Source organism: Bidens hawaiensis, unplaced genomic scaffold (assembly GCF_021521415.1).
Source record: "Bidens hawaiensis isolate Kalapana, Puna unplaced genomic scaffold, B.hawaiensis_p1.1 tig00028023_1, whole genome shotgun sequence".
NCBI lineage: Eukaryota > Viridiplantae > Streptophyta > Magnoliopsida > Asterales > Asteraceae > Bidens > Bidens hawaiensis.
Genome location: NW_027494548.1, coordinates 35,164 through 49,278, shown reverse-complemented (window position 1 = coordinate 49,278; position 14,115 = coordinate 35,164). Strand labels below are relative to the sequence as shown.

Sequence of the window (14,115 nt, the reverse complement as noted above, 5' to 3'; positions counted from 1 at the left end):
TTGTTGTAAACGCTATCTTAATACAAGCATAAAAAAGTTTTAAATTATAAAATTCCCTTTGTACTGTAAGCATTAAATGCTTGTACCCATACACATATTATCTTTCTACTTTCTATATATACACACACACTGTTTATATTTGTATTGTAATCTGTAGACAACGATGAAGATGATTCGTCACCTGATCACTCTATATGCTGTCTTTATGATCGCAGTAGTCAACGGCCGTGAACTGGCTGATGATATTAATAATAATATTATCCGGTTGCCGTCGGAAAAACATGACGTTGACGATGACTCCGTTGGTACCCGATGGGCGATCTTGATCGCCGGATCCAACGGTTACGGGAACTACAGGCATCAGGTGATCATTACTAAAACCCCACGTCAAATGTTTTTTTTTTTTTTTTGGTGAATTATAATCAGAGTCGGAGGTCTCCCGGAAGCAGAAGCAGCCTCTCTGTTCCCATGGTAGAGGTCATCTTACCCTCCTCAGACCCTATTATAGCTTTGCTATTGGTGGGATTTAGTACGATGATGATGATGATGATGATGATGATTTTGGTGAATTATGTTTGTTGCTACTTGATCAAGGTTTTCATTGATTCTGATTTGCAACTGACAATGTCATATATAATTTTAAAGTAAATATATATAATTAAAACCATGGTTGCATAAGTCGCTAGGTGGGGTCAACTATGTCGACATGGGATTTGTGAGTACTCTGCCTACTCGGAAAGTAATCGTCTAGTACTCGGAGATTACCCGGTGCCGTGGCGCCATTTTTGCAACCATGATTTAAACAAAATATGTAACTATTAACTACTCTTTGTGAATGTAAAGTGTAAACAAAATATACAGATTGAAATAAACAAATAGTGTTAGGATCAAGTAGAAACAAATTTAGCGTAAGCATGCAAATAACTACATTAATTATTATTACTCTACAATTTTTAAGCTAGAGTAATTGTTATTACTCTACTTCATTTTTGTAGTGTGATTACTCTAGCTCAAAACTGTAAGGTAATAATAATTAATTACTCTAGTTATTTGTACGTTTAGTAGGTAAATTTTATTTGTAGCAGATCCCACCCCTAAATAGTAAATTAGATTTTAGAAGAAAGAAAATAGAAAAGGTTGGAATCTGGTTCGACTACATGGGTCGGATAGCCGATTCAACCGGGCAAGTGGCCGGTTTAAATAAGCTCAGTCGATGTTTATGTAGCCAGTCCGGTCCAATCAGCCATGGTTAAAACTTAAAACAAAAACACTTGAAAGAACTAGAACAGGTTACTGTCTTTGTAAATTCTTTTTAATCAAGTAACATTTATAAATTATGAGTTTATGATTACATAAAACATATCATAACAATTCCTAGCCTATGTTAATTTTCTAGCTAAGAGAGATTCATGATTTGGTATGTTTTTGACTATGCTAAATTTATGTTTGCAGGCAGATGTATGCCATGCATATCAAATCCTGAAATCCGGTGGCCTCAAGGATGAAAACATTGTTGTATTCATGTACGACGACATCGCCTACAATCCATATAATCCCAGACAAGGAGTCATCATTAACAGCCCAGATGGAGATGATGTGTACCATGGAGTACCAAAGGTTTGCATTTTCTCCTTAACCATTTACAATAACCAAAATTTAATAATTTCGTTTTCTGACGTGTCACAATTGCGTGAACCAGGATTACACCGGGGATGATGTGAATGTTGACAACTTTTTTGCTGTTTTGCTCGGTGACAAAACTAAAGTTAAAGGCGGAAGTGGAAAGGTTGTGTATAGTGGTCCAAATGACCGGATCTTCATTTACTACACGGACCATGGTGGTCCCGGTGTGCTTGGTTAGTGACAGATTTAAAAAAAAAAAAAAAACTGAAACAACTTTTATCAGTTATTCAGTTTACTGATATTTTGTGGTAATTTTGTAAATGTTATCAGGGATGCCAACAAATCCTTACTTGTATGCAAATGATCTTATTGATGTGTTGAAACAAAAGCATGCTTCCGGAACATATAAAAGCTTGGTATTTTACCTTGAAGCCTGTGAGTCTGGAAGTATATTTGAGGGTCTTCTTCCTCAAGGTTTAAATATTTATGCAACCACCGCCTCTGGCCCGGATGAGAGCAGTTGGGGCACGTATTGCCCCGGGGATTATCCTAGCCCACCCCCTGAGTATACCACTTGTTTGGGTGACTTGTATAGTGTCGCCTGGATGGAAGATTGGTATGTTAAATTACCATAATACCCTTTTAACTAGTTTTGCAAGGGTACGCGTATCCCTCTTGTTTTGTTAACTGATTCTGTTATTGCTTACAGTGATGCACATAACCTGCGAACAGAAACGATCAGGCAGCAGTATAAACTGGTAAGAACACGAGTTTGGTTTCTTAAAATGACAAACGCAGAGTATTTTTAAAGAATAATAGTTTACTCATTTAGTGTCATTTGTTATTTAATATTTGCAGGTTAAGAAAAGAACTTCAAGTGATAACTCTTATTATGGATCTCATGTGATGCAATATGGAGACTTGCCACTCAGCACAGATAATCTTTACATGTATATGGGTACAAACCCTGCAAATGAAAATTTCACTTTTATTGAAGAAAACGCTATATTTCGGTCACCGAAAGCTGTTAACCAGCGTGATGCTGATCTTTTACATTTCTGGCATAAGGTTTGCTAACCCGAACCTTATTCTTTCGTTCTTCGTTCATCGTTCACTTCATTAATCTCAAATTTTGTGACAGTACCGGACGGCTCCAGAAGGTTCTGACAGTAAAACCGAGGCTCAGAAAACGTTTATGGAAGCAATGTCTCACAGAATGCACATAGACAGCAGCATACAACTCATTGGCAAGGTTCTGTTTGGTTTAGAAAAGGGTCCAGAGGTGCTAAACACGGTTAGATCAGCTGGAAAGCCTCTAGTTGATGACTGGACTTGCCTTAAAACATTTGTAAGCCAGTAATCGTCTCTCTCGGTTTGGTATTTGTTGCAATTTTCTTAAATATTATGCTTGTGTATGTATAGGTGAGGACATTTGAGACACATTGTGGATCTTTATCACAATACGGTATGAAACACATGCGATCGATTGCTAATTTGTGTAACTCTGGAGTCACAAATGACCAGATGGCTGCTGCATCATCACAAGCATGCACCACCTTCCCCTCAAACCCTTGGAGTTCACTTAGCAGGGGTTTCACAGCATGATGTTCTAGATTCTTCAAAGATTGGTCGACCCGTATGCTTAAATTTGCCAAATATCATATGTATATGTTGTTAGTCTTCAACCATGTATAGCTTTATATTCATATGCATGTATATCGTCCGTATGTAATGTTATCAGTTATATATTAAAAAATCAGTTGCAGTGTCACAATAAGATAAACATAAGTGATTATGCACCCACACATTGAACTCATTTTCGGATTGATGAGTATATTGAACATACTCGGCTTGCAACATACTCTGCTATCATATCATGCTTTTTGGTGTGCCAAAATCATTATCCTTAATTGTGCTGAACACCAAATGTCACCCGTTTTAAGAATGAGTTGATAGCCTTTTAATTGTTAAGTTTCAGAGACATGCTAAATGATTCAGAGGCTAACTCTTAATCAATCAGGTTTTTTAATGCTAATGATTCAGTACAAGATTGCGAAACAAGCCCACCTTATATAATGACAGACCTGGAATAAAAAAAGGTGTATAATTTGAACCTAAATATAAACCAAGCACTGAATCATGTGTACAACTTCAAAACAATGCCTACAATGAAAACTTGAAGCAAGCATGCTTACATACATATAAAACAATGCCTACCACTTTATGTCATACTCTTTGCATACAGACATACATTTATATACATATACATACATCCTGTTGTATTCAACAATCACGGCATTAAGACGGAAGTTACAATCACAGAAGCACAAAGTACAACACCAAAGGGTCTTCCAACACAAGCGCAATCTAACCAGAATCATGATGCTTTCTTTCCTCTTGTATGGACTGGAAAATCCGTGCAACAGATGCAGTTGCCGACCGTGCATTATGAGGTACAACTCTAATAACACGAGGTGGGCCCGTTGTTTCAACCAACCGAGAAGCTTCAGGGGCAGGACTGCCCCTGGAAGCCAGAGGAGTGGTTGGAAAAAGAGGAAGGGCGTTTTGGTCTTTTGTCTTATCGCTTCGACTGCTTGCTGTACTGGCTTGGACCTCAGTATCTTTAGAAGAAATATTATTCTTGACCGTGTTTGGAATGACTGTGTGTCCGTTTTTCTCGGTTTGAACGTCGGTTGAGCCTTGGTTGAAGGGCTTGATTGGCTCGACTGTGGTGGAGCTTGAGACCAATGTGTTAGCCATTTGCATACCGTAAGAAGGGAAGTAACCGTGACTAGCCGGGAGTGGGGTGAACGGGTTAACCCCTAAGGACCCTTCATAATAATGACGGTGATGATGATGTGATGGTGATGCACCATAGCTTGGGATATTATACCCTGCTTAGTATTCAAAATTGCAAATTTAGCTTGTGAAAATCACAAAACCAACATACTGTATACTGAAGTCCTTAAAACTTATTTAAACTTGTGTTTGTAAACGATGTTTTTTACAATTTCACATGTTCATTTAAGCAAAGTTCAGTGACTTTAATATTTCAAAACTGGTGTAAAAATTAGGGGTGTGCCTGAAATTGGGAAAACCAATCCCTGACTGAAATAACTGGGCCTAAACAAAAACAAATGGTTTGGTTTATTTTTCGTAAAAACCGAATTTTCGGTTTGGCTGCAGTTTTGCATGTAATTAAAACCGAAAAAACTGAACCGAATTTATGGATTTCAATTTGGATGTTGGGTAATTTATAAAGACTTAATAAATAATGTAACCCAAATATTTTAGCCCAAATGTATAATAATCAAGTAATCATTAAATAACAAGATTTCGGCCAAATTATTTATTTTGGGCCAAAATTTCTTTTTTTTTTGGGCCCAAAGATGTTAATTCCAAATGGTAAAACCCAAAAGCCGAACTGAACTCAAACAGAAAAAAACCAAAACTCAAAAGCTTAAAAATTGTATAATAATCAATTAATCATTAAGTAACAAAAATATTTAGGCCAAACTTTTTGGTTCAGCCCAAAAATTTCAAGCCCAGATGGTAAAACCAAAGTAAAAAATGGAAACCGAACGTCTTTGAAAACTAAATAACCGAAATTCCGGTTTTCGGTCCCGTAAAAGTCCAAAACTGACCCATGCAACCCCCCCAGTAAAAGTTTCTATAAAAATCGCAAGCATTAAAATAAAATTGACGAAAAGACCAAAAGTCAAAGAAGACTTTACCAGGCCCAGGCATGGAACCAAGAGGACCACATCCACCATAAACTGGATTCATGAACCCTGGAGCAGGGTACGGTTTGTAAACAAGTCCCTCAGATGGAGACATAACAGGAATCAACCATTGGGGTCCAGGTCCAGGTCCAGGTCCAGGTCCAGGTCCAGGTCCAGGTCCAGGTGGCAGGCTAAAATTCCAAGAGCCCATATTTTGATCAGATGGTGGCAGCGGGTGCCCCCCAAACGGTCTGCAGTTCGTTGTCTGACTGCCATTTTGCACAGAAGATAGAGACACCTTGCCAACCGCATTCTCGGCTGAGAATTCCATGTCATCGTTCGGTTTCTCAAGGTTGTTTATGTTCTTAGGTGTATCAATAGTGGACTTCATAATATACTCGATAGGAATTTTCTTGATTGGTGAAACTTTTGGTGGTTTTGTTATATACGCGTTTTCTTCAACCAAAAGATGAGGCGATCCGGCAATTAATCTCTGAACCTGTTTTACATAATTAAGTTTTAATCATTCGTGTTACATTTAGTGTCCATCAAAGCGTTTTAAAATTTTGATTTAATGCACAAAACCTTTTAAATCATTTTACTTAAAAGCGAGTAGATAATTTCATATATACCCCTGAAAACTTGAATAATAACATATTTACATGAAAAAATTCATGTCATCAAATATACTTGGATAAGATAATAAGAATCTGAAGTGTAAGAAGCATGAGAAGGGTGTAACGATCATATTGTGAGTATTCCTTATTGTTGTGGCTGTGTTGAAAAACTTTTACCGGTTTTCAACCTGTTTGACCCGTTTCCTTTTTTTCATATATATGTAGATATATGGATATAAGTTATGAAGTCTCTAAAACCATTTCTCTTGTTTCAAATCACATACCGCATGGCCAAACTCATGAAAAAGTTAAGAGGCACTTATAAGAAAGAGTATCCAAGGAATCATCTAACTCCAAAACCGCACACGCACATCGGTTCAATGGGCTACAGTTTCTCTAAAAAGTCTGGTTAGTAATTCCATGTCCAAATTTTTGTTCTTTTCATTTTATTTTTATCGAGAAAATTATAATAAAATTAGGTTTAGTTTTATAATCTGTGTTTACAGAGATTTTGCTTTACATGTGTCATCAATTCATGCTAACATTGTTCAAATACCAGAGCTTGAATATTTCTTCTCATGTATGTGGATTGGACAAATATAGATGTTCTCAAGTACCTAAATAGGTCGAGCCAAACTGTGTAATTATACAGTACATGCCCAAGTGAGTTGGGTATGGACCAGCTTTGTTTGTCCAGTTTTTCAAATTTATAAATATAACATACAAGAAAGCGATGTGGACCTGTTAAGTTTCTTGAACGGGCCAGTTGGGTTACGGGTCAAACATATACAAGCCAAATTGAGGTTTTTTTAATGCTCTTGGTAAATTAGATATTGTATTAAATCATAAAGGAATAAGTTAAATTTTATTTTTTTTCTTACCCTAAGTAGCATGAAAAAGGGAATAAAAATATCTGCTTAACCATTTATTTCTCACCCAACCAACATGTGTTTCTAACCTAAAATAAAGTTCAGTTTATTCTTTGTCATATCTTACCAAACTCGCTTAGGAACAGGTAGATTCAAATCACGTTTATATCTCTTAACGAGTCAAACCAAGTCCTTTGAGACTCGAATAATCTGTTGCTATTGCTAAACGAGATTTTGTTTATGTTTCATCTCTTAACGAGTCAAATGTAGGTGTCAAAGGTGTTCTAAATGTATCTTCTATTTTAAATTTCTGTAAAGCATATGAAAGTGTTGCGATTGACCCGACTCGATGAAAAGACAGTAGCTTTTTAGGAATATTACCTAAATTACTGGTAACTATGTCAATATCAAAATTCATATCAAGAACATACCTGCATCTAGTTAGGAACTCAAGTCGGCAACTTTTGTAACTATTAGCAAAACTTAATGTATCTGCTGCTACACTTGGTGCGGGCCATTAAAAGCTATCAAATGTCTTATTTAGTCTACTTAATATAATGCTGTTTGGATAAAAACAAGCAAATTTACTTTATGGTAACTCAAGCCCAAAACCTGCTGTAGCGCGCGGACACAACTCTATACTGATTTATTTATGATAAACTGACATTTGTAAACTTAACACTGATTCCTTCCTGGTCTTACAAAAATAGCTGTTGGCTAGTTTACATCATTCATTTTGCTATTTTTGGTAGCATTTATGTAATCAAAATTCAAATCTTATTTTTTACTTATATAATGTTTGTAGATGGTCGATCAGATAGCATTGTGCAAGACATGAGAATTTGGTATGGTCCTGCATTGACAAGGTATATTGTTTTCATACAATCCTTAAAAACATTAAATTTAATTATAGATGTTATACATCATAATTAAATATTAGTAGTCTTCTTTCCTGGTTGGCAAACATATTTGGATTGGTCAGATAGAAAGTGGCACCGGAGGTCATATAAATCTCAAGATAGTACCCCAAGCTTCTTAAAGACCTCACGCTACACTCATTTCATTTAGTTATCTCATGTACTAATAATATTACTCTTTAGTGTGACCCCAAGGTCAAAATGGTCCGGGCTGGATTGACTGTGTTGACAACGCCCTTGCGGTTCTCACAAATCATGAGTAACCAATTACTTATTTTGTACTGCAGGCTTTTGATGCTAGCCTGTATTTCACAAGTGCTGAAAAGGTGAAAAATATATAAGTTTTTCCACTTTATCATGATACTTTGACTTTTAGGTCAAAGGCGTTACATTCTAAAACAATATTTGATACGATGATTCTATATGTTTTTAAAATCAATCTCTTTGTGGCTACCACTAGGGGTGTGCAACCGTCGGTTTGGTTCGATTGTAGGCTCAAACCAAAATTTTGGTTCTTCAAAAATGTTCATTTTAGTTGTCACAATGGGTTCTGTTCGGTTTGTTTGCAGTTCTGTCATTTAGGCTTGAAATTTTTAAACCAGAAGAACGGATGGTCCTAAAAGTAATTTGGATCTATATTTTTTTTTGTTAACCAATGATTAAGTGATTGTTACACATTTTGACCACCAACATTTTTGGGCTACACCATTTATATGATTCAAACATTGACGGTTTCTCTTTTTTACATTTTTAGTAATCTTGCCAGGTGCTATTGGATTGAAGCTAAATAGGCATAAATCAAATGATGTATACAAAGAGGTATTTAGAGATTCATGAATTATAAATGTAAATTTGTTATTATTTTCATTATTATATGTAATACATTTTCCATCTATAAGATGTATATGCGAATTTAAGAACTTTATGGATTGTTACATTCCATGTGTTGCACGGGTTCTAAAGCTAGTATTAACTATAAGTAAAAGTAGTTGTATGAGTAGTTAAAAATTAAATTACTAGTAGATAGTAGTTTTCGTAACTAGATTTGACATGCTAAATGCTTTAAAAAGCACAAAATGTTTTCCGGGTCAACCAACCGTACCAAAATTTCCTATTTTGACTCGTTGCCCAACCAGTTGAGCCGCCAATTCTAAGCAAAACAGTAAGATGGCCCAACACTTTTGACTGAAAGAATCGTATGAGAAAAAGAGTGATAATTCAGGGATATTGGTTAAAAACCATATAGGCAGTTGACTCGACTTACCTTTATCAATCTGTGGAGCTCGAACACTTGAACAGCAAACACTCTCTGTTGGCTGCAAACAAAAGGACACAAAATGAGACGCGCTCAAACACAGTCAGCATATTATAGGAACCTATGTAGCACGGGAACGGGTAATGACAAAACTCAAAATCCAAGATACGGGTACGGTAAAGGTACGGAAAAAGAAATATAAAAAAGATAAAAAATATATTAAACAAAGTCCAAATTAGAATTTACTTATCATGATATAGTTTACTAAGTTATAAGCAATAGTATATTAAAAAAAATCAGCTTAGTTAAATAAACTAACAAATATATAACAGCATAATAAGTAAAATATTCAAGTAACATAAAAGGACTGACCGACTGAGTGACTGACTTTAATTTAGAAGTCTATACATGTTGTCGATACCCCATGATGGAGGGTTAAAGTAAACATAAATTTTTTGTTGACCTAGTCAAATGTAAATGCAAATGAATTAGTACACAACAATATTATATTATTATTAATATTTTATATTTTTAAATAAAATACAAATGATTTAAAGACCTAGAAGACCGTGCAATGCATCTTCTCCCCTATCCCTGCTTTAACTATATCATCGTTGTAACCGCTAGTAAAGTAGCCGGAATATTATATAGAAACGTCACCGATGCTGTGTTGGATCCGTCCCCATTTACCAGAATCGTTAGGGAAACGTTTCAGTGGCTTTTCGGTCGCATTCCCGTCCCCGGGACCGGTACTCAACCCTTGGGGGCGTCCCCATGCTTCATAGATAGGAACTTAGGGCGCTCGTTTCACAGAATGGATTGGAATTGGAAAGAATTGGATTTGGAATCTGAGCATTCCAATAGGAATTGGAATTGGAAGGAACTGAAATTCAATTCCATTCTTGACGTGTTCGTTTGACAAATGAATTGTAATCTATCACCACCAATATCACCGCAGCTCCAGCCAACGCCACCACCTTCAGGTAGGGGTGGCAAATGGGTTGGGCTGGGTCGAACGGGTCATGAGTTGAAGCAGGTTTGGGTCAGAACATGTCAATCAAAAAAAGGGTTGTTTTGGTTTGGGTCGGAACAGGTTTTGGGTTTTTTTTTCCTTAACGAGGATAAAGGAGGAAACATTTTAGTTTTTTTAAATTTTATGTTTTTATTTATATTTTACGTTATGATTTTTTTATTTTTTAGGGGCTTTCTATTAAGATAAAAAAAACCCCTCAAAAAAATATTCAAAAATAATAATAATAAATTAATAACTCAAAATGTAAATCAAAAACAAAAAAAGTAAAATAACTAAATGTTTTATTCGTTGTCCTTGTTTAAAAAAAACTCGAGAAATGAGACGAACCGACCAGGGGCGACCAAACGCGAATCGATCCTGGGCGTCGACCCGAACGCGAACCGACCCGGGCGTCGAACCGAACGCGAAGACACCCGAGACGTCCATCTATCAAAGATTCCTATGAATTTAGTTGAATTCCTTCACATTTTGGAAGGATTTGGAATTCGTTTATTTAAAGGAATTTGAACAAATTGAATTCCAATTCTTTGACAACCGAACACGCCAAAATGAAATTAAGATTCCAATTCCAACGAAACGAGCATGCCATGCCATGGGATTTTAATTCCAATTCCTTTGAATTCCCACGAATTCTGTGAAACGAGCGCACCCTTAGGGTTTTTTAATCTATTCACAAACACTTTCTGTAATGTTTTCAAATTAAAGTTGCATATTTGCCCATATAAAATGAGAACAAAAAATAAATAAAATTGATTGCAAATTAAATTGAGCATCAATGCTTTTTTTAGTTTGAAACACACAAATCTTAAAAATAATGTAGACAAAGAAGTGAAAAGGTTCAAAACTGACCCAAAACATCATCCCTAACACAGTTTTAAATTCAAATTCAGTCATAATATTTACCAAGTTAGTAACTTTTTTAGAACTTCAAAAGCTATGCAAACTAACCAATATTTAAATAGTTCGATTTAAGATCAAATGACCTGGTAACTGGTCAAAAACAATGCCATGACATCAAACCCGAAAATTTAATGAACAAAAGAACTTACTTGACAATAGCTCTTCTTGCCTTCCAAAAATGTTTTTGACCAATAATCCCGACAACGTCATCAGGAGAAATATCAACTCCGCAAATCGAATCAACCATCGAATTCTCTGAAACCGCATCACCATCATTAGGGCTTCTCAAACCTTCTTTTTGAACTTCCCTTAACGGGACTGAATTATTCTCATAACCACTTGCTTTAGACGCCTCGTTTAACACACTATCACCCCACAAAGTGTTATCTGCCTGCAAGTCAACTCGACGATCCCTTACGTTCCTATTATTTGAGCCATTTGTCTCCTTAAATGAAGCTTTAATATTTTGTCGGGGCGGTTGATTTGAGATAGATGCAGCAAAACCTTGAGGGTTCTCTTTTTGAAACTTATTATTCTTTTGTTTAGCATTGTGATTATTTTCTCTATTTTGATGATTCTGACTTGTTCCAGATTGTTGGTCAAAGATTGGGACCGTAAAGTCATCTTCTTCTTGTCTCCTTTTATGTTCTTGTTGCACGCGGTGGTGGTTGAAATCGGATTGGCGAGTTTCTGGCTTCCTGATTGGGTGATTTGAAGAAGATTGTTGAAATGAAGAACGTGTGCCCCTTTCATTCATGGTCATCTAAATAACATGAAAACAATAAACTTGTTGGTCATCATTCAAAGTATTTAAAGTTTTCCCACCACTTGTAGCCATAATGTGAGTGTTAATTTGACATAGCGGAAGTTATCAACTTGTTCTATATCCCAATACGTGTACTAAGCTACTGGGTTAGAAACCCTTGTGTTGCACGGGTTGAATAAAAGAAAGACTAAATAGTTAGTAATGAAGATCTTGGAATTATAAATAATATTTTAAATTGAAATTATGTATATGTTACTAACTAATAATTAAATGTATTTGAAGTTAGATATCACACATAAGTTACTATCTTGGTTTTAAATTGTGCGATGCGCTTCAATCCGTTTTGACCAAAAAACCGATGCGGGATGCGGGATGCGTAAAGCGCATCACGTATTCGATACGCTCATTTTTTTAAAAATACTAAAATACTGAAACATGCCTAAAATATGCACATTCTTGTTGTCCCATCAAGCTAAATTCAACATCAAAATTGTACTCCTTACACTGATAAACAACTACCATTAGTACTATAGACTCTAAAGTGTCACTTATACAATATAAAACAACAAAAAACAGTACTATAAATTGATAAACTTATTCATGCAGTAGATCCAGCCCATTTATCCATTACAAAGTAAAAACCATCGTAAATAATAATATAAAATAAAAACCCTAAATACACAGATCCGGCCCATTTATCCACTAAAAATCCAGGCCCCTCAACAAAATTTAAAAAGACCCTAGAAGACAAAATGCGTGCAGCGTAGCGCGGTATGCGAACAGCCGCATAATGCAAAAACAGCGCAATATTGGCGCATCAAGGAAACGCATCGCATCAAGTGCTGTGATGTGCCCTAAGCATCACATCATCACAATATGCGCGCAAGACACGCGCATTTTGAAACCAAGGTTATACATACTAAGGGGTGAAATAAGAGAAGCGGGAAAAAGAATCCTGGGTTCACAAAACTCTGACACGTGGCACAACGAATTACTTATGTATTAGGTATATAGAATATCGATTTAATCGACAATTATTAAAATCCTAAGAACCTTTTAGCCTATGTACACACTTCACAATTTCAAATATTGTCCTTCTAAAACTATGATGAAATCACAAAACACTTGTCACATAAAATGTTAAGTTCCAACATCATAAGCTAACCACAGATCCAAAAATTTCAAACCCAATAGAAGTGCTATAACAAACTTTTTTAATTTCCAGAGGCATCAATCTCAACTGGTTTACTTATGAACGGGTCGACTTGGGCTATTTTAAATCTCTAATGAGTCAATTAAATAAAAATAGCTAAAAATAAAACGGTTGGATTAAAATTCATCTAAAGTGTATTTTAATCCATACAACCTCCTAATAATTTTATTCAGTAAGTATTAAAATTATTATGCATTTAAAGTTTATACTATCAATTTGGATCCTTAAGGTTAATTTGCATACCGTTTCCGAAGCGTAATTTATATCACATACTCAAAACAATACTATCCTTACGAACAAACTAAAAGTATCAATTTGGGCTCTCAAGGTTCCTTTATATACCATTTTTAATAGTATCCTATAAGCAAAGTCACACATAGCACCAATATTTAGGTACGCATTAGGCAATACATATATGATAGCAATCAACATGAATCACTTCAAACCATAGCACAAATATATATATTTAACTCACCCGAGTTGAAGACGAGGGCACCCCACCATTGAACCTTTGTGAAGGGATACTAAGTTGTTCATAAAGAGCCATTTTGTTCCTAGGAGGTGCCCTTGGACCTCCTTTGTCTGTGTCATTCACATGAAGCCTTGGAAACATTGGCCACATTGCTTTATCATCATCTTTCCCTCTTTTCATTCTCACCTCCTTCAAAATTCAACCAAAAAATCAAATTACAATAACAATAATAAGAAGAAAATTGGATTTTAATAATCCTAACTATGACCTATTGGCCGATAACAATCCGTACTTGCACTTTGACCGGTGATAATCCTAACTTTCACTTTTGTTGCCAACTGCAATCCCGATAGCATAAACATCATAGATTTATACCTGATTTTCACTCGATTTCTCTCATAATAATGATTATAAATGAAACACAACAAAAAGTGAATATAAATTAAATGTGCATTGAGTGTAAAATCTATGATGATTATGCCACCGGGATTGTTATTATCGGATTACTATCGGCCAACAGGTGATAATTCGGATTATTAGAATCCAAAATTCCTAATAATAAGAATAATAACAATAATAATGATAATAATAATAATAAAAAGAAATCAAAGTTCCTGTCAATTTCTTTAATTGATGTTTTTAATTCCAATTTCAAAAATTGATATTCAATTACACAAACTAATTAGAATTATAAATACTTACAGAACAAGAATGAAATCCTAAAATTG

General features: G+C 35.4%; 2 protein-coding genes across 2 annotated transcripts; one reads left to right on the top strand and one right to left on the bottom strand.

Annotated features, from left to right (window-relative positions):
• Nucleotides 1-163: 163 nt before the first annotated feature.
• On the top strand, nt 164-3,349 carry LOC143576186 (vacuolar-processing enzyme-like). Its single transcript, XM_077060339.1, has 8 exons — nt 164-364; nt 1,453-1,617; nt 1,700-1,856; nt 1,954-2,239; nt 2,333-2,381; nt 2,482-2,691; nt 2,765-2,971; nt 3,046-3,349. Exons 1-8 carry the CDS (start codon nt 164-166, stop codon nt 3,226-3,228), a joined length of 1,458 nt encoding a protein of 485 aa, XP_076916454.1. The 3' UTR covers nt 3,229-3,349.
• A 416-nt stretch (nt 3,350-3,765) lies between these two features.
• On the bottom strand, nt 3,766-13,587 carry LOC143576185 (protein EARLY FLOWERING 3-like). The gene is made up of 5 exons (XM_077060338.1): nt 13,391-13,587; nt 11,086-11,699; nt 9,013-9,064; nt 5,358-5,844; nt 3,766-4,517 (listed from the first exon to the last, which is right to left on the bottom strand). The coding sequence occupies exons 1-5, from the start codon at nt 13,565-13,567 to the stop codon at nt 3,991-3,993; spliced, it is 1,857 nt and encodes a 618-aa protein (XP_076916453.1). The 5' UTR covers nt 13,568-13,587; the 3' UTR covers nt 3,766-3,990.
• Between the last annotated feature and the right edge of the window lie 528 nt (nt 13,588-14,115).